Source organism: Gambusia affinis, linkage group LG07 (assembly GCF_019740435.1).
Source record: "Gambusia affinis linkage group LG07, SWU_Gaff_1.0, whole genome shotgun sequence".
NCBI classification, from domain to species: Eukaryota; Metazoa; Chordata; class Actinopteri; order Cyprinodontiformes; family Poeciliidae; genus Gambusia; species Gambusia affinis.
Window position 1 is genome coordinate 30,766,735 of NC_057874.1, and position 24,182 is coordinate 30,790,916.

At 42.3% G+C, this 24,182-nt stretch overlaps 1 protein-coding gene across 2 annotated transcripts; it reads left to right on the forward strand.

Moving 5' to 3' along the window:
* The first annotated feature begins 385 nt into the window (after positions 1-385).
* ippk (inositol 1,3,4,5,6-pentakisphosphate 2-kinase) lies at positions 386-20,673 on the forward strand. 2 transcript variants are annotated; one of them, XR_006371167.1, is made up of 15 exons: positions 388-661; positions 7,298-7,357; positions 8,500-8,595; positions 9,241-9,307; positions 9,386-9,504; positions 9,921-10,010; positions 10,660-10,718; positions 10,836-10,908; positions 11,064-11,216; positions 11,295-11,415; positions 13,783-13,918; positions 14,004-14,106; positions 16,723-16,814; positions 18,174-18,580; positions 19,325-20,673. XR_006371167.1 is itself a non-coding variant. In XM_044122499.1 (14 exons), the coding sequence occupies exons 1-14, from the start codon at positions 581-583 to the stop codon at positions 18,412-18,414; spliced, it is 1,491 nt and encodes a 496-aa protein (XP_043978434.1). In that variant the 5' UTR covers positions 386-580; the 3' UTR covers positions 18,415-20,673. The 2 variants fall into 2 exon arrangements, 1 of the variants encoding a protein (XP_043978434.1); XM_044122499.1 differs by having other exon boundaries at positions 386-661; positions 18,174-20,673.
* The last annotated feature ends 3,509 nt before the right edge of the window (positions 20,674-24,182 follow it).

The following is a 24,182-nucleotide window of genomic DNA, read 5'->3' on the forward strand; positions in this document are numbered from 1 at the left end:
TTCTTTTTATTATCCGCTATAAAAAAATTATGGTACGAAAATATTGAGTTTTTATGCTTTATTGAGAATGTGTTTGGATATAACGAAATAAAATAGTTAGTTTTTATTCAAACAACAGTTATTAATATTCTTCTATTCCTTTCGGTGTTTTCCCTTTAGGGTTCACCTCAGCGAGTTATCTGTCTCCATATAAAACATTTGTTAATAATGATAGTCTTAAATTAAATTAAATTAAATTAAATTAAATTAAATTAAATTAAATTAAATTATATATATACGAAAACTCGTAAAGATAAAACAATATATGTTTAGGAAAAGGACAAACTAAATATGTGTTTCTACTTTTATTTTTAGTAATTTGTCAGTTGCATCCATCAAATTCAGAAGGCCGAGCGAGAACAGCACGTCAGAGGCGTGCTCGGAGAGGAGCCTGGGGGGATTCTGAGAGGGACGGACTTTGACGGAACACAGGGCGTCAATCTGTCGGTCCACCGCTAGCAGCCAGCAGGGTCCGGGGTTTGCACCGTCCTGATTCCTTGTGTGGTGTGTGTCGGGAGTTCGGTCGGCTCTCCGCGGTGTGATGGAACTGGACAGAGTGGATGAAAATGACTGGAAATACCACGGAGAAGGAAACAAGAGCCTGGTGGTCTCCCATGTTCAGGTAAATAGGCTAACGATGCTGAAGTTAGCGTCTGATTCGAAGTTTTTTAAAGGGCTAGTTCACTGTTTAGGGAACCTGGGGCATCCGGTCTACAACAAAATCCAAAGCAACTATTTTGACCAAAGCTAAGAAAAATATTCTGCATTTATTATAGCTTAATCAAACAACGTTTAATACCTTAAACTTAATTTTGATTGTTGAAATTTCTATAAATAGCGATTTCAGAGTCTCCAGAACTGCTTTAGATCTAACGGAGAACCTCCAAACGTAAGCTTAAGTACATTTGGTCTGGGAATAAATATCGTTTATAATTTTTCTACACTGCTTGAGAAGTATGAAATTGCTTTTAATTTGATTGAGTCTTGAAAAAGAGAATAATCTTAGAGAATTAAATCTCCAGGTTAAATTCTCTAACACCTGACATAAAAAGCAAAATTCAGAATTACTTTAAGAAAATACTCAGTTATTTTCAATATTTCAAACATGGGCTCTGTTGTTTAAGTTAACATTGCAGACGTTTGAATAAACTTGATATTTTAGTCCTTCTGTATGTGTAGCTTTTTCTATGTTATTCTAATACAAAATACAGTATTACTAAACATCATGTTACATTGACAGACATAAACCCTCCAATTAAAACTTTAATATTCTTGGAAAACTGTATTAAATAGTTGCTGTTTCCTTTTCAGATTTGACAACACACCTGTCTTTATTCTGGACTCATGTTTCTTGAAAACAAACATACTTAAACTTGTCCTTTTATTATATTTGACAAGTAGATTAAATGTTTTATAAATGTGATTTTTTTTTGGCAGATCTTCAGTTGTTATGTTTATGCAGGAATCTGCATTAACTGTAGATTAATTCAGTTCAGATATTAACTGTTAACGTATGCACCAAAAAACAATGTAATGATTTACATACCAAAAACATACATACCTAAAAAGGACGAAAATAAAACTTTTAATGTTAATGATCAAAATCCTCCAAATAATCTGTAAAGGAAATTCAATCCTGGTTTGATTTTTATTAAGTATTTTAGATTTTTGAAAGTTTAGGGTCTTCAAAAACTGTGGACTAGCCCTTTACGGAAGCTTCGAATCGAAAGCTAACTTCACCCTGGTCCTCTGTAACGGTTGAAGCTAGTTAAGTCATGTAAACAGCTTCTTACAACGGAATAACAAAACTTTTATTTATTTTATTACATCACAATCTTGTTTAAACGTGTCACCGGGCAGATTAACTGAGAGTTTAACATATTTTAGATCGAAAAACCAAAGTATCGGGGCTGTTGATAAGCTAACGGACTTAGCATCAGTGTTTCCATCAGCTGTTGATGGAAATGATTTAATAGGCCTGTTCTTATTTTTATCTGACATTAAAACCGATATTTCTTTCCCAATAGAGTGTTTTTTATGGTCTGGTTCTTGTGTCTGAGCAGTCGGAACAGGTCAGAGACTAACCGTGTTGTTGAGCAATAAGTCCAGAACACTATAAGTGATAAACCTGAATCACTGGGAACCGGTTTGGTTCGTCTTCTGTTGTTCAGATGAAGGACCTTATGACGCATTCACGGTCAGAAGGGTTTAAAAGTTACAGACATGTTCTGGGATTAATTCACAGTTCATGGTGTCTAAATAAAGATAAAAAAAAGTGCCTGCTGGTTCTGGCCCATCTGGTTTAGAAAGCGAAGCGAACCGTTCAGATCCCTCTGTTCCTCTTTTTTTGAACAATGTTTTGCATTTAAACATGTTATGTTTAGTAACCCATTAAACTCTGTAGTAAAATTGGGCTCAGCAGGAATAATTGTCTGCTTCTTACATTGTGCACATCTTTTGTTTCTGAAGTTCAAACAGGTTGAACGGGATCATCTTTAATCCCGCTCCGAAGCTGATTGATGTTAAACTCTGGTTTCAAACAGACATTGTGATCCTACTTCTGTTTTAATTGATAGAAAATGTTCCTGCTGAAGATCTCTAACCACTGTTGTCTCGAGGAAATGTTCGGGACACGTTCACGTGTTCTTAACCTTCGATACATTCCTTGTCAAACGTATGTATGAGGAAAAGAGAAAAACAAAACAAATATATTTCTGCTTTATTTTTAATTATGTCAGTTTTGATCCTGGAAATGTGACAAAACCTGGACATTTGAAAGAGTTGCTGTGCTTCTCTCAAGTGTTTGACTCTATAGTTTTCAGACAAACATAAAAAAGAATAAACTACAATTCTGTAAATCTCCTTACCAATATAATATCTTCATGTAGCGTTTGGCATTCATTATATCTTCTATCATTTATCATGATAAATTTCTTAACATTATGTCAATTTTATTACACAGTTTTCTCATTGAGAGTACCAATAAATTTGAAAATATTATTAATTGGGGTTAATGTGATCAGTTTAGTGACACAAATAAAACATATTCATGTAACAAGGTTCCAAATGAAACATATTACAATATTTGTGTTTTTGGAGCTATGGTTTCTCCATATGCCACCTAAAGTTACCTAAAAAAGTAACAATAAATAAAGTTCTTATTGTTGCTTTTATTGTTATCACAATAGAATATAAAAATATGATAAACAGTAAATTTATAATATTGTTTATGTTCATAAAAATCCCAAATATCACTGCAACTCATATGAAATGGGCCACTGAGTTTCATATAACAATGTTGGCAAAATATGTATTAAAAAACATTAAAATAAAATTCCTTTGCCCCCCTCAACAAACTGGCGCCCTGCTGATGTAATCCCTTTCTACCCTGTGGCCCAACTGGACCCTGTGGTCGTCGGGGGAAACGGTCCTGTGAGCTTTGGATGTTTCTCTCCTGCAGCTGACGTCAGAAAACATCTGAAACATGTGAAGCGTTGTGCCTGAGGACCCAATGAGGGAACGCTGCTCCAACATGATCTGCGTTTCTCACACTGCTTTGAATCCAGGCGGCCATTTGTTTCTGAAACGCCGCCGTCGCTTGTAGCTTCAGACCGACCGCCGACTGCTTTCGTTGAACTCAGACCTTAATTTGCATTTAGTCAGGTGTTGTATTCATATAAATCAGGGGTCTCAAACTCCAGGCCTCGAGGGCCGCAGTCCTACAACTTTTAGATGTGCCTCTGCTGCAGCACCTGAATAGAATAATTAAGGCTCTGGAGAACTGATCTACAGGTGGAGGTAATTAAGACATTTCATTCCAGTGTTTTGTACCTGTGGCACATCTAAAAACTGCAGGACTGCGACCCTCGAGGACTGGAGTTTGAGACCCCTGATATATATGGAGGATCAAAACTGACATAAGTAAAAATGAAAGCAGAAATATATTTATTTTTCTTATACATATGTTTTCATCAAGAAATAGATATGTATTTTGTTTGTCCTTTTTCTTAAACATGCATTTGTCAAGAAATTTATATATATATATATATATATATATGTGTGTGTGTGTGTGTGTGTGTATTAAAATATACATTAAAATGTCTAAATTTTATACACATTTCTTGAATATAAAAATTTCATTTTAAATAAATTTCTTGATGAAAATGCATGTTTAAGGAGAAATATACTGTCCTCCTCTAACCTGTTAGAAGTTTATAAAAATACATTAATAAATTCATTAATAATTATGAGACATACATAACCACTATTGAAGTTAAACAGTTAAAAAAAATATGTCGCAAATCATAATAATTGTAAATAATAATCAAATTGAAGAAATGAAGTTATAAAGTTTAAAAATATATGTAGCAAAGGATAATAACAAAAATGAGTAAATATAAATAACATTAAAAAAGAAGTAAAGTTATTAAAGTAAAAAAAAAAACGAAATAAAATTTAAAAATTAATGAGCGTATTTGTTAAAAATGTAAAAAGAACATATAATGAAATAAAATATTAAAAGATGAAATAAAAGAAGAAGTGGAGTTGTGAAAGTGGGATGTGAGTCCGTTAGGGCCGGTTCTGAAGTCACCACTAGTTCCTGAGAAAGGAAGTTGGGGCCCGACGAGAGGCTCGGTGTGAAACGACGTCCCAGCAAACGGTTTTAGATTTTCTGTCTGTTTGTTTTTTATGCCAGGTGAGTCTCACCTGGCGTCAGGTTTCTTTATGCTGCCTTGATGTGAGAACAGTTCAGGAAGAGAAAGTTTGCTTTTATCTGAATTTACCTGGCTGTCTCTAAACTGACTGGACCTCCAGCTGTGTTGCTTACTGGTTTCCAGCAGGGTTAAACTGGGATGTTTAACCCTGTTTGTTCTGGGGACGTTTTCCCAGCAGGTTTCTGGTGTTGTTGAATTCTCATCCAGCCCCAAGCTGCAGCTCTAGGTCTTTGTTTGACACTCCCAGACGTTGTGAAATCAGGTCTTTGTGTGTAAAATGGGCGTACATGTCAGAACCTACCTGACAAACCGCCTGGAAATTCTCCGTCACGGCGCTCCCAATGGGATTATGTCAGACACGCCTCCTGCTGCTGATGTTTTTTATATTATGTTTATCGCCAACATTTCACCTTAAAGACCTGACATGATGAACAAATCCCTGACCTTTCACCTGCACGGTTACCTTCAGTCATCTTACCAACCGCATCTCAATATTTCTGGGTTAACAAACCTTGAGTAGAAGGCAGATACTCTGAATAAACCTACCCAGCTCTGATACTCACGGTTTTTGGTTTCAGAACAAAATAGATCAACTAGCTCTGAGTTAAGCGTGAGCGCGAGTATAGAAGAAGACATCATCAATCGAAGGCAGATCTGCCATGACAACGGGAGAAAAAAAAACTTGAAACTGCATATTTTTTGACAATGGAATTTAGTCCTGGACAATAAGTCAATAAGAAATATTGCAATAGAAACACGATCAGTATCAATGGACTCATCACTGAACTTTGATTCAGAACCACACAGCATTCTGGGAGATATAGGCACAGGCTTTATCCGCTCATCCTCTCTCAATGAAGGATGGTGTGGAATCAACTAACTCACTCCTTGGTTACCTAGCAACAACTCGTTGAGTAACACGCGCAGCAGCAGTTTCATATTTTGCCGCTGTGCCTCATTACTTCAGGTTGTGAAAACTGTGGATAAAACCAGAAGGGTCAGACCACCAGTTTGGCAGACATTTAAAACCAGTAAGCTAATCAATAATTATAAATCAACTGATATAAAACCCTTCCATTGTGATACGTTTTTCAGCCATGGTGTCTCATGGAGTTAGACATTTTAATTACGCCACAATGAGAATATCAAAACACATTTAACAAGAAAAGCTGTTTTGCTTAGCATAGCAGAGACTAAGTAAAGGGGGGCGTTTGATTTAGCAGACATTTAATTATATACTCGATGCTATGCTTGTTTAATGTCCAGCAAATCTCCTATCAACTGCGATTGATCGGAGCGGATCGGAGGAGCTGCGTGTGCATTTATTGTGCATCGCAATGCGCTTGTTGGTCTAACGCAGGAGTGTCCAAAGTGCGGCCTGGGGCCCATTTATGGTCCTGGGAGGGATTTTGTGTGGCCTGTCCATCACAGATGCAGATGCAAACTTTTTAAATTTTAATGAAAAAGTTCATTAAAAATTAAAATTGTAATAATTTTTACAATTGAAAATGTTAACTACAGCACAAAGTTTTCTTCTTTTTATAACCAACCTTTTATAATAAAAATCAGACAACTTTAATTGTTTTAATCTTTCCATTATCACAAACCAGCAATGGGCACAATAACAGTCAACAACTCAGGAACATTATTGCATTTAGGATGAATGAGTTCTTATAGATGTTCTTGGTTGCACTTATTGTTTTATAACACTAAATTATCCAAATAGAAAATGACTCAATCATTCAAATTTTGTTAAGCCTTTTTTTTTTGTTGTTTTGTAATTATTTTGTTGTTTTTCAGTAATTGTTAAGTTTCTAGTCCTGGTGAGAGACAACAAATAAGGGACATTGCTCCTTACAGCCCGGTAGATTTGGTTTGATTTGGGACCAAAAGGGCAACATCTGCTTCATCTCCAGCTGCTGTGGTTCTCTTTCTCTCTGCTATGAGTCAGATCAGCCAAACCTTTTGAGCAACCTGTTCCCCTCCTTGCCTGCGGAGGCACTGCATCAAATGCAGAAAATGGAGTGGCGTTAGATTTTAGAGGTTGGAGGATTTTTTTTCCACGACTCATTTCCTCATTTCTCCTACATTTGTCTTGCGCTGTAGTCCACTTCCTGCTTTTGGAGTGGTCTCTGGTCCACTTGGTGCTCACATATGCATTCAAATCAAATCAAAGTTCACTTCAACCAAACCCAGAGCTTGAATTTGTTCTGAGGTGTCAGTCACAAGTTAGAGTGACCTTTGCCCCCTGACCTTTGTCAATCTCTCCCACCCCACTTTCCTGCCTGACAACTGTCAAATAAAGGCCACTAGAGCTGACAAAACCCAAACAAGCCTGGCTCAACATCCAGAAACAGGACCCAACCAGAACCAGATCAGGACAGTCTTCTTTCTGCTCCAAGGAGGCTGAAAGATTATCTGTAGTAAAATAAATCATGGTCGTTGTGTTTAGAAGAACTGTTCTGCTGCTTCAGGCTGGTTCTGCTGATGAAAGTCGGATTCTTATGTTTGAATCCTAACTGGACTTCTCTCTCTTCCTGCAGCACTGTAGAGTTTTACGTCTCCTCAAGTATCCAGCAGAAGACTCTGAGAACCCTCCTCAGGTAAAGCTGCTGTTTACCCTTCTGATCAGAACCAGAACCACCTTGTTCTGGAAAGTTCTGATTTGTTCACGTTGTTCCAAAATGCTAGATCTGACTCTGTTCTACAGACCAGAATCAGAACAAACTTCCCTGGTTTCATGTCAGAATCAACAAAAATGTTCTGTTAGCTAAAAGCCTCAATCATAAGAGAAAATGTCAGAGATTATTTTATCCTGGAGTTTACATACAAAATGATTACTGTTTCTTTAATGAGGGAAAGCCCAGGTGATGATGTCACGGTTTTGGAAGCTTCTGATTGGTTAACTGACGCATATAAGTTATTGGAGACTCACCTCCAGTTTCTAGATGCTTGAAAGAGCCTCATTCATCTGTTCAAAGTATTATAGCAAAGAAAGACATGATGCGAATGTCCAAACATCGTACGGGTCAGGAAGAGACGGGTTCTGATCCAAAGTGGGCCGTTCAGCGAGTAAGAAGCCATTACTTCAAAAGAAACATAAAAAAAAACAGTTTGCAGATTACCTCTCTTCATGAAAAATTGACACTTTTAATGCAACTTTGCATTTCAATGGTCATTATTTACCAAAAAGCACTTCTTGACAAAATGAATAGACATTCATAGAGCGTCCTTTGTGTTAGTGATATCAGATCTTTTATTTGTCATTATGTTTCAAGAATTTAACAAAACTGGAGATGACTTGAATTATGTCATTCTTCTGCACATCTCTTCAAATAAAGTGACACCAAAATTTTTTACAATAAATAATAAACAATATGATGAATGCCCATCCCTGGCTCTCTGGTTCTGACTGTGTTCTGACCCGCAGAACCAGAACATTCAGTTGAAACGGAAACAGTTTTCAGTTCCAGTTTCTCTGCAGCTGCATCTGCAGTTCAGTGTTTCTTCTTCTCCTTTATTTGCATGAAGCCCGGCGCTGATTTTACTTTCATCAGACCTCATTTCCCTTCGTTATCCTTCTCACGTTCTGCCGGCCGCCTGGTGTGGGCGGGTGAGGTCACCGGGGACGGGTGGCTCCGCCCCCTGGTGGACGGGTGGCTCCGCCCCCTGGTGGACGGGTGGCTCCGCCCCCTGGTGGGCGGTTTGACCCCAGCGCTGACAGCAGGATGTTGTTGTGTTGCAGACGGCGGAGCAGGCCTTCAGGCAGATCCAGAACATCGTGGACTTCACCTCCAATGTCATGAGCTGCCTGTTGGGGGAAAAGTTTGTCCACAGTGGGGTAATAAAACACAATTTATACAAATCATCAATCATATTTAAAAAAAATAGACATAAAAACCCTCTAATTTCACAGTGAAAACTGATTAACTGACATTAATTTGGAAGACTCTGACCCAAAAGTTTCCTGTTTAGAGACAGAGCAGATCATCCGGCTGGTTATGGTTCACATCTGTGGGTGTTCAAGGTGGGGCACAGGGGCCATTTGTGGTCCGTGGGCTGATTTTCTGCAGCCCCTCATAAGCGGTTAAAAAATGTGCATATTTGATTCTCCTGAGCCAGGAGGGTCAAAAATGCATCATCTATTGTGTTTAATCTGGTAATATTATGACTTTATCCTCCTAATATTACTTTTTCTTCTCCAAAGTTACAACTTTATTTTTCTAAAATTATGATTTTATTCTTAAAGCTACGACTTTTTTTCTGGCAATATTATGATTTTACTCTGTAAATTTAAAGATATCTCTTAGTCTTACTCCAATACTCTGTTGTATTTTTGACCATTGAGAACTTTCAGCCTGAATAATTTTGGCTGTTATGGTAAAAAGTTTGTACACCCTGAGCTCAGTGATGCTGCGAATCAGATTTATGTGGAAGTTCAGTTTGATGTTGAACTTGAAGTGTTGTGTCTTTATTTGGTCTGCAGGAAGTGGTCAGACTGCCGCTGGAGTTTGTTCGACAGTTATCCATCAAGATTCAGCATCAGAGACCAGGTGAGACCTCAGAACCCGACAGGGGCCCGTTTGGACCCTGATCAGGACCTGAATCCCCAATCTGTGTTTCTGTTTCAGCCTGGCGCTGTGATAAAGTCATGGACATCTACAGCGGCTGCGCTCTGTGTCTGCCCAACCTGACGTCTCCGACCCTTCACCAGCCCACGCTGACCCCGCCCCTCTGCATCGAGATCAAGGTACGACTCGCCGCCATGCTTCCCTCAGAGTGACGCTCTGTGGGTCGGAGCGTCACTCACCAGCTAAACAGAAACAAAACTAAAGTTATTATCTTTGGATGTAAAGAGGAACGATCTAGAGTCAACTTAAGTTATTACAGCTGGAAACCAGCAATCAGGCTGACCTCTGACCTGAGCCCTCAGAGCCACATAAAGACTGTTCCAAAGTCGGCCTTCTATCGCCTGAAGAACATTTCCAGGATCAGAGGACGAATGTCTCAGCATTAGAGAAACTCATCCAGGCGTTTATCTCTAGTCACAGTGATTACTGTATGTTGTTTTTATGACTTTGCATTTTTGTGTTTTTGTGTTTCAAAACACTTTAACTGCCTTGATGATGAAATGGGCTCTACAAATAAATTTGATTCTGTTTTCAGCCTAAATGCGGCTTCCTGCCGTCCCCAAAACACGTCAGCAAGGACATCAAGACCAGAGTGTGTCGTTACTGCATGCACCAGCACTACAAGGTAGAGCCTGCAGGACACGGACACACACACACACACACACACACTGATGTTTGATCCGCCTCGGCCTGTGGTGAATCAACGCCTCTGTTCTGAGACATGCAGAATGCTAAGCTGTATCACTCTGATCTAAAAACAAAAGCTGCTCTGTTTGTTTCTGAGCTGGTTCCTCTGAGTAAAGCTGCAGAAGAACATAAACATGTTCCTCCTGTCAGATGAAGAACATCCTCAGATCGTCTTTCATTCTGCTCTGATGGAAAGGAAATCATCCTGACTGAAGTCATACAGGTTTTACTGCATCTTCCTCATTAAACCACAAGACCTGTGCTGAAGGAATGCTGACATCTAGTGGTAAAGATGCAAATAACAACCAGCTGAGCATCAGAACATTTTAATCTGTTGTTGAAGATAAAGTGACTGAGTTTAGTTTGAAAGGTTTATTAGAGTTAAAAACAAAAGAAGAAGCAATTATCCACTTATCAGGGTTCTGAACAAGTAAAAAACTAAATAATGTCCAGGGGCCCAGGACAGATGTTTCAGCTAAAGAGAACCAGAACAGAACTCTAACTGGTCCTACTGGTCCAGTGACCTGGTCCTGCTCTGGTTCTGGTTTCTCACCAGCAGCTCTTCTGTTTCGGTCTCACCTGTTCAGGTGGCCAATGGGAAGTGGAAGAGACGCAGTCTGTACTGTCCCCTGGACCTGTTCTCAGGGTGAGTTCACTGACGATGCATTTGCTGCCCCGTAGGTTTTCAGAGAACTGTCTTCCGTCTTTGTGTTCTGTATTCTGTCGCAGTCTGATTTCTTCTTCTTCTTCTTCTTCTGTGCAGAAACAAACAGAGAATGCACTTCGCCATCAGACACCTGATAGAAGAACCTCAGAATAATCTCAAAGTATTTAAGGTATGAAGCCAAACTTTGGTTCTCTGATGTTCCTGGTCCTTCGTGTTTTAATAAATCATATTTTTAAGCTGTTTTCTTCTCTTTTTTCCGGCTAACTTTGCTGATTGTGTTTTGTTTTTATTCCAACCGGACTAACAGCTGGTTCTGGGTTTCAGGGTGGTCAGTGTATCTACAACAGTAAGGAGGGTAGTGACGAGTCGCCCGACACAAACTCTCTGCTGCATCACCTCAGACCTTACTTCCTGCGTGGAAACAACCGCGTCAACGGTCACGTGACCACCAAAGCCGTCCTGAACGACTTCATACAGGTGAAGCAGCGGCCCAGTATGGCTCTGCCTGAGGCTGCTGGTGTCGGTCGGCGCTAACGGCTGGTTTTGTGTCCGAAGGTCCTGGGAAACGCCCTGCTGAGCGCCGCAGGAGGAGACGGAGGTCAGGTGACCGACAGGACAGGAGAGGGGCGGAGCTTCTGCGAGGCCAGTCTGTTTAACAGGGAGCGGATTCGCCACGGTCAGTTTGTCCTCAAACATCATCAGAACTTGTTCCTTTAAAGCTGCAGAGGGTAACATTTATAAAAAATATTTGTACATATTTGTTAAATTGGGGGAGCTCAAACTTTTTCTTTCACCAGCTGGCTGAGATCGACCTCATGACACCAAGACATAAAAATAGTAAATTAAACTCTATTGACTTGGAGTCAAGAGAATAGAGTTTCACATATTTTTATATTTGCATATAAAAATATGTGAATATCCATCAGTTATAGCAGAAATAATAAAGTGATAGAAAACCTGATGCAGATTCTGACACTGGGAGGAGGTTACTGGTTTCTCAGTCACCAGCTGGTTGCAAACCTGAGGCCAGCAGGTGTCAGTCAGTTATGGTAGATCTGACCTTTGACCTCAATATGAGAAGCTACAGACTGATAGGAGGAACCAAAGAGTTCTGGAAAGGTAAAGAAGCTGTTGGTTTGTTAAAATGTAATGAAATCTATTTGTTTTATGTGATGTTTGTTGTGAATGATGTAAACTCACAAACAAACGAGGTAATTAGTCCAACGTTTAGAAACTACAGCGGCTGTAATGAACCACAGCAAAGGTAAACAAAGGTAAAATAACCTGAACAGGTGATCAACTCAAAACCACTCCTACCTTTTTACTCTCTCTTTGTAGTTTAAACACACCTGTTACCATGGCAACCGCCTGCGAGACGAGTAAAGATTACGTTAAAAACAAAACATTCAGTTCGTTACGATATCAAGTTTATTTCTGGATTATTAATCGTTGGTTCCCTGAACACAGTGATGGTTGATTGACCAGCTGAGCAGGAGTTTAAATGTTTAAATTAGCCAGTCGGTCGTTGAGTCGCCTTTTTTTTTTTATGAAACTGCGTTTCAGAAATGCATTATATGGGTCAGCGTTGCCATGGCAATACATGGAGGCACCTCGTATTTTTCACTCTGATCTTCTGTCAAGATTATTGCAGAGCAAACCTCAGCATTAACCCAAATAATATGCATATGAAAACATGCAGCTCAGACTTGAGATGTGATGATGTACACTTCTACTGGTATTTTGAGTTACCGTGGTGACGTGAACAGCCAATGATGCTCCTAAAATGTCCTACAGGAATGAATTTAGTCTGGTAACGAGGCGATCATCAGGGCTTTGCTGTGTCTTGCTTTCACCTAGAAGCAAAGTTTAACTTTTTATTTGTAGAGAAATCTGTTCTGTTCACAGGTGAAGGTGAATTTTCTTTATCTGCTGTGGATTTTCCAACTTTATCACTAAAGCAACACAAACTTACCTGTTAGAATGGAAACAACAGAGTGGAAGAAGAGGATTTTTTTAAACACGCCATTAGTAATGGTTATGTTATGTAATTTATTATTAATGAAATAATTTATGGAGTAACTTTCTTTAGTTAATTGGGGCGCCATCATTAGGTAAACGTGCTATTTTCTCATGAAGGAATAAATGTAACTCTTCTGGACAGCAGAACGTCCTCACACAGAAACCACTATAAACACACACCGTTCTCTGAGAGTTTATTAGCAAAATAACTCAACTTTACACCAATAATGCAATTTAACTACCAAGAAAAAGAAGAATATTGAAGTATTGAAACAAAATGGAATACTGGAAAACAGCTTCAAGACTCAGAAAACAAAAAAGCAGAAAATCAGCTAAACATACTCAACAAAATAAGTCTTGATGTTTAACAAGCCCATTATTGTAGAATTAGGACGTAAAGTTCTGCTGGAGTTCAGTGATGGATGTTAGTCTTTTTAACATTTTCAGGATAAAAACATTTCCTAGTTATTATTTGAATTTGAAGTTTGTTATGGAAGGTCAGTATCCGTTCAGTTTCCCCAGATCAGAATCAGCAGGAACTTTGTGTTGATTTCTGTCATATATTTACAAACATCTTATCATTAATAAATAAGTTATTTATGAATAAAAATTACAATAAATACAGACAGAAACATTCATATGCAGGTGACCTTTGACCCACACCAGAAGGATTTCATTGAAAGGCTGCATGATACAACAATAACTATTTGGTTGTTTTTATGGAAGAGAAACATATAAACTGTTGTTACTAGAAGCTTTTAATAATTGTAAGTTCAAACCTCATGCACTTTGGGTCTAGCTCAACCACAAAACCTTTGGTTCTGGTCCGAGACGTTTGAAACAGGAGTTTAGTTCAGATTTTAGTTTGTTTTCCTCCAAAGGTTTTGGTTCTGCAGCATCTTCCAGTTCTTGATGTTACAGATAAAACAGAAGAGCAGACTTCCTGATGAAATTCTCTGGAACCGGACCTGAAACCAGAACCATTTCCAGGTTGATTTAATGAACCCGTCTCTCTGTGATGCAGGATCTCAAGGTTTACCCACCAACAACATTTTGTCCAGAATCCTTCAGACTCAGATGTTGGACTCGTTGGACATCGAAGGACTTTATCCTCTGTACTGCCGAGTGGAGCAACACCTGCAGGACTTCCCCAAGGATAGGTAGAACCCGGCCAACCAGAACCAGAAGGAAAACCTGTCCCTACAGGTAGACCTGGACTCTTACGTCTCTGTCTCTCTGCGTCAGGACCGGCCTCCAGATAGACGGACCGTACGACCAGAACTTCCTGGAGAAAGTGCAGAAATGTTCGATGGAGGATGACGACTCTGTGGAGTACGCTGCAGCCAAGGTCAGATGGTTACCAGTTCTCCCAGTAACACAGAAACACTGGAACAATTTCCTCTTTATTTTCACACTTGAAACCAACTTCCAGTTTTGCTTTTTAAATAAAGATGAACAACAACGTCATTTAACAGAACTAAACCCAGAATGTTTCCATGATGATGAACAGCAGAGACAGAAACTCTTTATTGATGCTGGACAGATTTTAAGTGTCAAACAGTCCAGCACTAACAGATTTATCCTCCAGATCAGTGTTCTAGGTTTTTCTATAGCCGTTCTCCAAGCCACAGGACAAACTAAATGGTTTCATTCAACTAAATATCTGCTGAGACGATAGAATAAAAACCTCTGAGTTTTCCTCTGCAGTGTTTATTGGTCTGGTCGGATCCATAAGGTTTTATTAAGTTCAGCGCAGTGAAGGAATATTGTAATTAGTGTTTATTATGATGATTCTTCCGTCAAATAAACTGGGTTTTTGGAGGCCTTAACATATTTGAGCGCTCACCAAACATGACAGTCGCATCAGGCCTGCTTGACATTTATGTATTTTAAGGTCATTGCAAAACTTGCAATAGAAACGGCTCAACAGCGCCACCTGGCAACATTCAAAACACCCTGCACATTGACCTTAGTTTATTGTAGAAGCATAAACATCGCAACACTTCTACAATTTCCCAAAACGTACAGAGATGTCTTTGCCAGCCATGTTTTACACCCAATACAGAGAAAATACTGAAGATCACCCAGTTTGTGATCTCAGATTGAAACTGTATTCACTAACTGTAGATAACCACACATAATATGTGCCTGCAGGAAGTACTCGCCAATCCTTCGACCTTCAAGACCCAACCTATCTTGAAGCCAAACTTTTAAGACATGCTGCTGGACTCGCATTGAGTCTATTTGGAAGATTTGTCAAATGCGCCCCCTAGTGGACGGGAGTGGGAAAGTGTTTGTGATAGGTGGTGGTTGCCATGAGGACAGAGCGGTGCAGAGCTGCGAGGGCCGTTTGAGGCTGTTTAGGTTCTTCATGCTGAGAACATCAGAGCTGCTGTTTGCTAACTGAGACATTCATTGGTAAGATTTTTACGTTGTCTGCAGTGATGATGTAAGGAAACACCCTGCCAGTGAAGGAGTGTGTGAAGGTGTGTATGTGTGTGTTAGTATCCTGGTCAGACAACGACAGCTTTCCTCCGTCCCGGTCCAGATTCACTCGGATCCTCTGGAGTTTCTTCTGGACTGAGAGAAATGTGAAAGGAGCTCATGGAGAACACGCAGAGTATTTACCTTTACTGAACCCTAAAACCAACAATCCAGTCTCTCTGTCTCCCTTCCTCTGGACAGACTCTGCTAACACACCAAGCATCCAGTCTTCACCGTGTCCAACATCAACATCCCAGCTGTGGTTCCCTGAGTTAAAACCTTCAGAGCTCAGGACAGAACGCCATGACTTGAACCTCTCTGGATTATCAGGAAGCTTCTTCATCTCTCCTACTGTCCAACTGGTCAGATCGTCAGACAGGAAGAGTCTTGACCCAGCCGTGTTTGGGTCCAGAACCAGAGGAGTGTAGGTCACCATGTCCTTCATGTTGCTCCAGATGTTGAAGGCCAGGTTGCCCAGATGTTTGGCCTGGTCTATCAGAGCTCCTGAGGGCAGCTGTGGATCCTCCAGCAGGGGGCAGCGCTGGACTCTTTCCACTGCAGCCTTGTAGTTGTGCAGGAATGAGACGTCTTCAGCTCTCAGCTCCTCCTCTGTGGCTCTGACTGTGTCTGAAAGAGCTGCTATCTCTCTGCTCAGAGCCTCCATCTTCTCCTTCATCATCCCTCTCTTCTGCTCCTCTTCCTCCCTCAGTGCAGCCAGCCTGGCCTCCTCTTCCTCTGCTAGAAACTGACGAAGCTTCTTAAACTGCTCAACAATCTGCCTCTCTGTGTGTCGGGCCTGGACCTTCATGTGTTCTGCTGTCTGATCAAACTTCTCTTTAACTTCCTTCTTCAGCTCCAGTTTCTCCTTTAAAGGCTCCAGAAATGTTTTCAGATTCTCTCTGTGATCCTGAGCAGCTTCATCGATGGGTCTGAATCTGTGCTTGGAGTGTTTTTCTGAATCTCTGCAGACGAGACAAACTGGCTGCTGATGGTCCAGACAGAAGAGTTTGAGTTTCTCAGAGTGCAGACTGCAGAGACCCTCTGAAACTTTCTGCTCTCTCTGCAGTAGGAAAGATTGTAAGTCATCAGTACTGAGATCCGCTCCGTTAGATCCGCTCCGTTAGATCCGCTCCGTTAGATCCGCTCCTGGATCCGGTCCGTTGGATCCGCTCCGTTTGATCCGCTCCGTTTGATCCGCTCCGCTCCGTTTGATCCGCTCCGCTCCGTTTGATCCGCTCCGCTCCGTTTGATCCGCTCCATTAGATCCGCTCCGTTTGATCCGCTCCATTAGATCCGCCTGCTTGATCCGCCGCTTCCATTAGATCCGTTTGATCCGCTTCCGCCGCTTGATCCGCCTCCGCTTGATCCGGCCCGCTTGATCCGCCAAAACTCAGCCTCTCAGGATACAGTTAAAGTTTTTCTCAGGTTTTCTGTTGCTCTTCAGTCAGTTTTAATCCAGTTCTGTTTTCTTTCTCTGCAGGTCCATCAGTACCGGATCGCCATGACAGCTAAGGACTGCTCCATCATGGTTACGCTGGTTCCCAGTAGTGAGGAAGAGGATGATGATGAAGAGTAAGACCTTAGTCTGTTTGTTAAATCAGAGCTGAGGCCTTCAGTCTGTAGCCTGGATGTTCACTGAATCTAGAGATGAAAATTGACCTGAGTGATTTTATTCCAAGTCAACTGGACTTTAGCTACTGGATCACAGATAGTTCAGTTGATTAGAAGTCCAACAATACACAAAATTCACGGTTCAGTTAGTGCTTTAGTGTCACGATTCAATATTTCGTTTGATACACATAAAACAATTATTTGTCAACGTATAATTTATTGAATCAATTAAACATTTTTTGAACCCCAGAAGTGCAGTTTGTAAATTAAATGTTACTGAAACGGCAAATAAGTCTCAAATTCCATTTCTGTCTTGTGTAAGATAGGGACTGCGGTATTGGTAAAATATATTTATGAATAAATCTTGTAACGAGGCTCAAGAACTCACAGCATGTTCTGCTTTCTACAACAGAAATGGGTTTTGCACAGAGCGATCACACGGTCCATTTCTTTTTCCCTCTGTGAATCGATGCGCTAATGTTTGTCTAAATGACTGGGATGAAGTTTGCAGCATGTCTGCTTGTTGTTAATCTTTGTCTGGTTCCACTTGTCTTCACACCGGGTGATGTACCGTCATTCTTTGTGTTCCTACCGATGCAGTTAAGGGTTGTGCTTTTGTCCACGATCTGCCATGAAAACTAAAATTATTCCAAACAGCAGATCTGAATGATGATCTAATAATTTAAAAAAATCTGTATGGTGTTTACTGAACCAAGAGCATTGCACTGAACGGTTCATAACAGATACATGTATTGTTGCAACCCAAGTAAAAGACATCTACATTTATTTTTATATAGACCCGTTGCAGAACCGGGTCTAAATAATAGCGAGGGAGATGGAAGTTAGTCAGTTATGCTAGCTTGACTTTGACCACCTCAACATGTGAAGGTTCTGCAAATTGTGATGTTTCTGTTGAGTTAAAGAAAAACCCAGACACCAACTCAGACCGATCATCAGTAGATGATCAGCAGGTGTTTAAATGAATAATCAACCACTGCTGTGATCGTTTAGCTACTGCTACGGCAAATTAGCCACCACTGCGATCTCTTATTAATAATCACAAAATAAACAGCAAAGCTGGAAACATAAAACTGCAACGTGTGTTTTTGTACCGTAGCCGACTCAGACAGGGAGAAAAAGGAAAATGGTTTTGAGTTGTTCTTCAGGGCTTTACTGTGTTACTTTTCCCTCGCTGTGGCGCACTGCGCTAAATTATTAATCCCTACATCTCCCGGTTTAATTTATAACGGTTCTGCCGCGTTGTGGTGGCTGTGGACGGCAAGTTAAAGCTTCGTCATTGACCCTCCTCTTCCTCCACAGCCTCTCCTCCCAGAAGCGTCTCAGGGACTTCAGACCTCAGGCCTTCTCCTCCTCCGTCTCCGTCCTGGATCTGGACCCCAAGCCGCTGGACAGCGTCCCCCGCCAGCTGCGTCTGGACCAGAAGATCGTCTCCTGTTACCTAAGGACGGGCGGTACCTTGCTCAACGGCTCCCTGCCGCCGCTGCCCAGCATCCTGGCGGCGGAGAGGGAGGAGCGGGCGCTGCTTTTCCAGGCTGTGTGAGCAGACCGGTCCTGAGCTCAGAGAGCAGTCCGACCAGAACCCAGCACCGGTTCTGTTTTACTTCACCACAAACTCGCAGCTTCACTCTGACCTCTCCTGAAGCTGTTGTCATAGCAACGGGCTCTGATGCTCTGAGGCCATCATCATCAAAGACTGAAACGCTTTAGTAAGTCAAATTAAAGGTCGGTGGACCCCGACCAGAACCAGCAGAACCTCCTGGGTCAGTTGGTTCTGGTCGCTGTATCCGGGCTCCAACTGAGCTGGGACAGAACCGCTGGTGTTTCCTCTCATAACAGGAAGTGATTTACTGTCGAGCAGCAACAGGACAGCCTTTTACTGGGTCCAGCTTCGGGTTGAGCCAGAACCTCCCAGCGTCTGAAGAGAGCGGGTTTGGTTCTGTTTGTGCCATATCGGACTGGACCGCTCACTGGGCTCAGAACAGATTTCAGTCTGGCGGTTAAACAAACAGCAGCATTCAAAGGTTCTGATCCGGTCCCGGTTCTTTCCTCTTATCCAGTTCCTTCCTCTCTCTGTTCTGGTTCTACAAGTCTTCCAGACAGTTCTTTTGGACTTTGGCTGATATTCAGTCCTTTTCAGTCCAACAGAACCCAGAGGACCTTATGGAGGTTCTGGAGAACCGCTGATCCAAACAGAGAAGAAGTAGTGAGGAAATGAGGACCGGTTGGATATCAGGAGGTTCTGAGTTCCGATTTCTGGACTGAAAGTTGCTCCAGAGTCCAACCGGACCCCTTCAGAATCGTTGTAGAACTCAGAGCGTTCGGCTGACCTGCACTTTGCTGTGAAGGTCCGATCTGACCTCTGACCTGCTGGTTTCTGTGCCAAACATGGCCGGTGCCGGTTCTGGAGGACGGTGATGGTTTGTTTGTTGAGGAAACTATCTCTGTTACAGGTTGCGTTCCCCTGCAGCCCGACCCGTTCAGCAGGTCTGGACCGATTCTGCTGGACCGGCCAGCAGCGGCTTCAGAGAAACCGCTGACCTTTGACCTCGGTTCCCGTTGAAGGCGCTCTCCTTTGGCCAATCAGTAGCAGTGTGTGCTCACTGGGTGTGGCCTGTCTGAACGGCACCGCAGACCGGAAACGCTCCAGTTTTCAAGTTACGGCTCACAATCAGTAAAATGTTGATAAAGTCGATTTGATGACGAAGCTGAAAGGTGAACATATCCACTTCCTCTGAGGCAAAACCCGACTTTATTCACCCTTAATGTGACCTTTATCCTGAAAAATTCACCTGGAACACAAACTGACTTCTTAGTGGGGAAAACAGAACCAATAAATCTGTAATAACCCGGTCGGGTTTATACACCCTCCAACTAGCAGGTTCTGGTCCAGTTCTAGCATTTGGGTGAATCTGATGAACCTGAAGTAAAGTTCAGCTGGGATCTTCCTCACATCTGCTCATGTTCCACAGGGTCAGACGGTTTAAAGGTATCAGTCAGGAGAAGGGCACATCACACTGATCTGCTAGAAAACTGAAGGATTTTATTTTCCATCATCTCCGAGAGACCAAACATCAAGTCAGAACATTTCATGAATGATTTTATGGGAGGAAAACTACATAGTTTTAGAACGGCCTAGTCAAAGTCCAGACTGAAAATCAATGAGCTGAATAGGCGAGTGAAGACTAGACTGGAGAACTTGTATAAAGCAGGCAGAATGACTCCCTGGAACCAAGACAGTTGGGTTGAGGGTGTGAAAACGTTTTCATGCAGGTTCTTGTTTTTCCAGGATAAAAGTCACATGAAATGTTTCCAGAACTTTCAGCGCTCCACGTCTCACCACTACAGGAAGAGACTTCAACAGGGTGAAAACTTTACAGCAAAGGGGAGCTTTCAGTTTGTTTAATGCAAAAGGAAAATAAATGACATATGAACAGTTTTACTGAGATTTTTATGTTAAGAAATTAAAAAAAATATTTTAAACATTAAAAAAATGTGAAATCAGAGGATTTTTAGTTACATTAAGCTTCAGTTTTCTGTTGAAATTGTTAAAAATCTGAGCTGGAACCTGATTGGCCGGCTGTCTGAGCGCCTCCATTCGTTGAGGGTCATAGGTCATCAGCTCTGTGATTCCTGCAGACTGGAAATCAAAGCAACAGAAACTCTGAGGATGTAAAGGCCAACCAGCTGTCTGGTGTTTTCTACTGAAATCATTTTATTTTTGTAGATTTGGACCAACAAGCTCCGCTGGTTCTGTTGTCACAGTCACGCTCTTTGTATCAGAATAAACATTTGTACCGGACCGAACCCTGGTCTGTCTGCTCTCTGTGTGTTTGTCTGGTTCAGAGTCAACTGTCTGGGGAACTGCTGTATAGAAACGCTTCACTAATGTCAAATTTTCGGATTTTTATGTTTAATCTTGAGCAGAGTTGGGTTGTGACAGGTTACAATTACTTGAGTAAAAAAAATGCACTTTGAGATTTTTCCTACACTGCGCTTTTTATTTGAGTGAAATTTCTAGATTCTCCTGCTACTTTGAGTAACTTTCACTGAATAAAGAACAAATATGTTTTAACCAAAAATTCACCAGGTACAGACACATGCAGCTTTAGTTAAAGTTTCAATTTTTTTTATTGAAAGAAATTGCTCTAGAAAACATTTCTTTTGCCTGATTTTTTTTTTGGTACATATATGAATTATTTTCATTTTCGTAATTAAAATATCAACAGTTCCACTTAACTTTATATTTTGGTCCATCTGATGATGTAGTTCTTAAATATTAAATGATTAATAATTTGAGCAGTTACTTAGGATTTGAGTAGGGCTTTACCAGATACTATTTTACTGTGGAATAATTTTTTGGGTGGATACGTTTTACTTTTACTACTTCAACACATGTTTACTCAAGTACAATAACTTCTGATTAAAACACAACAGTTCTTGTGTTACCCCGCACAGCCGTTCTGGATATTTGGCATCAAGCGTTTCTTCCCCGTTTTCACCAGAATAGTTTACTGCCCCCTATCTTTCAGGAGAATACTGCAACAATCTGCGCGTCAAGGATAAACAGGTAACGCTTCCTGTCTAAAGAGCAACTGTAAGTCGGCCTTTAATCTGCGCTTTGTGGAGCCAGAAGACGCTGATCTCATTAGAATCATTGATGATCCGTGATGTTTGCTCCAATCTGATCCACCCTTCAGGAGCAAAGCAGTGGAGGTCAAGGGTCAAACAAAGAGAAGACAGAATGGATAATGGATGTTGATACTTTATTACACTGTAGAAATGTAAAATATGCTACAGCTACAGCTGCACAGATTGATTTAATTTACTGACCTGCTCATACTGCAGTGCTGTAATCATACCAATTCACAGGTAGGCAGTAAACACTGTAGATTCTATTTTTGTCAGCAGGTGGGATCTTAGTTGGGTAGTAGTTACATTCACTTAATTACATTTGCTTGAGTAACTTTTTCTGAGGAAAAAATACTTTTAGAAGTATTTTCAGGAAGAGTGCACTAAACTTTATTATTTGAGTCATTTTATTAAGGAGTATTGCTACTCTTGAGTAAAATTTTGGGATTCTCAACCCACTGAGTAAATTCACTGAATGAAGAACAAACATGTTTAAACCAAAATTTCAACAGACACAAACAGGTGTTCTAACTACCTGTGCTACCCATAAATCCGCCCTGCCCTAACACAACACGCTTTAGTTTTTGCTCTGTAAAAATGACGACAGCCGTTTTAGACGCATAGCATGGACAGAAAGACGTGATGGTGGCGGCCGTGGGAGGGGCCCTGGCGGTCCGATCCTCGGTTGCAGAAGCTCTTGGGACGTGGAATGTCACCTCTCTGGTGGGGAAGGAGGCGGAGCTAGTGTGTGTGAGGTTGAGAGGTTCTGGCTAGAAATAGTCGGTCTCACCTGGACGCATGGCTCTGGTTCTGGAACCAGTCTCCTTGAGAGGGGCTGGATATACTTCCACTCTGGAGTTGCCCAAGGTGAGAGGCGTCCGGCAGGAGTGGGCATACTTGTTGCTCCCCATCTCGGCGCCTGTACGTTGGGGTTTACCCCGGTGAATGAGAGGGTAGCCTCCCTCCGCCTACGGGTGGGGGGACGGATCCTGACTGTCGTTTGTGCTTGCGGGCCGAACGACAGTTCAGGTTACCCACCCTTTTTGGAGTCCCTAGAGGGGGTACTGGAGAGTGCTCCACCTGGGGACTCCCTTGTTCTGCTGGGGGACTTCAATGCTCACGTGAGCAATGACAGTGAGGTCTGGAGGGGCGTGGTTGGGAGGAACCGACCCCCCGATCTGAACTGGAGTGGTGTTCTGTTGTTGGACTTCTGTGCTCGTCATGGATTGTCCATAACAAACACCATGTTCAAGCATAAGGGTGTCCATATGTGCACTTGGCACCAGGACACCCTAGGCCGCAGTTCGATGATCGACTTTGTCATCGTTTCATCGGATCTGTAGCCGTATGTCTTGGACACTCGGGTGAAGAGAGGTTCTGTCCACTGACCACTACCTGGTGGTGAGTTGGCTCCGCTGGTGGGGGAGGATGCCGGTCAGACCTGGCAGCCCTAACGTGTTGTTAGTGGACACCTTCGGTGAGGGATGCCGTCAAGCTGAAGAAGGAGTCCTATCGGGCCTTTTTGGCCTGTGGGACTCCGGAAGCAGCTGATGGGTACCGGCGGGCGAAGCGGCATGCAGCTCGGGTGGTTGGTGAGGCAAAAACTCAGGTGTGGGAGGAGTTTGGAGAGGCCATGGAGAAAGACTTCCGTACGGCTTCGAGGCGATTCTGGTCCAACATCCGGCGTCTCAGGAGGGGGAAGCAGTGCAGCACCAACACTGTCTACAGTGGGGATGGTGTGCTGCTGACCTCAACTCGGGATGTTGTGGGCCAGTGAGCAGAATACTTCGAAGACCTCCTCAATCCCACCAACATGCCTTCTATTGTGGAAGCTGAGCCTGGGGACTCTGGGTTGGGCTCTCCAATCTCTGGGGTCGAGGTCGCCGAGGTGGTTAAAAAGCTCCTCGGTGGCAGGGCCCCGGGGGTGGATGAGATCCGCCCGGAGTTCCTCAAGGCTCTGGATGTTGTAGGGTTGTGTTGGTTAACGCGACTCTTCAATATCGCATGGACATCGGGGGCAGTTCCCCTGGATTGGCAGACCGGGGTGGTGGTCCCCCTGTTCAAAAAGGGGGACCGGAGGGTGTGCTCCAATTACAGCGAGGTCACACTCTTAAGCCTCCCTGGCAAGGTCTATTCAGGGGTTCTGGAGAGGAGGGTCCATCGGATTGTTGAACCTCGGATTCAGGAAGAGCAGTGTGGTTCTGGTTCTGGTTCTGGAACACTGGACCAGCTCTACACCCTCAGCAGGTCCTGGAGGGTTCTGGGATTTCGCCCAACCAGTCTACATGTGTTTTGTGGACTTGGAGAAAGCGTTCGACCGTGTCCCTCGGGGAACCCTGTGGGGGGTTCTCCGGGAGTATGGCGTACCGGGCTCCTTGATACGGGCTGTCAGGTCCCTGTAGGACCGGTGTCAGAGTCTGGTCCACAGTGCCGGCAGTAAGTCGGGCTCGTTTCTGGTGAGAGTTGGACTCCGCCAGGGCTGCCCTTTGTCACCGATTCTGTTCATTACTTTTATGGACAGAATCTCTGGACCAGCCAAGGTGTTGAGGGGATCCGTTTTGGTGGCCTTAGGATCAAATCTCTGCTTTTTGCGGATGATGTGGTCCTTTTGGCTTCATCAGGTCGTGATCTGCAGCTCTCACTGGAGCGGTTCACAGTCGAGTGTGAAGTGGCTGGGAT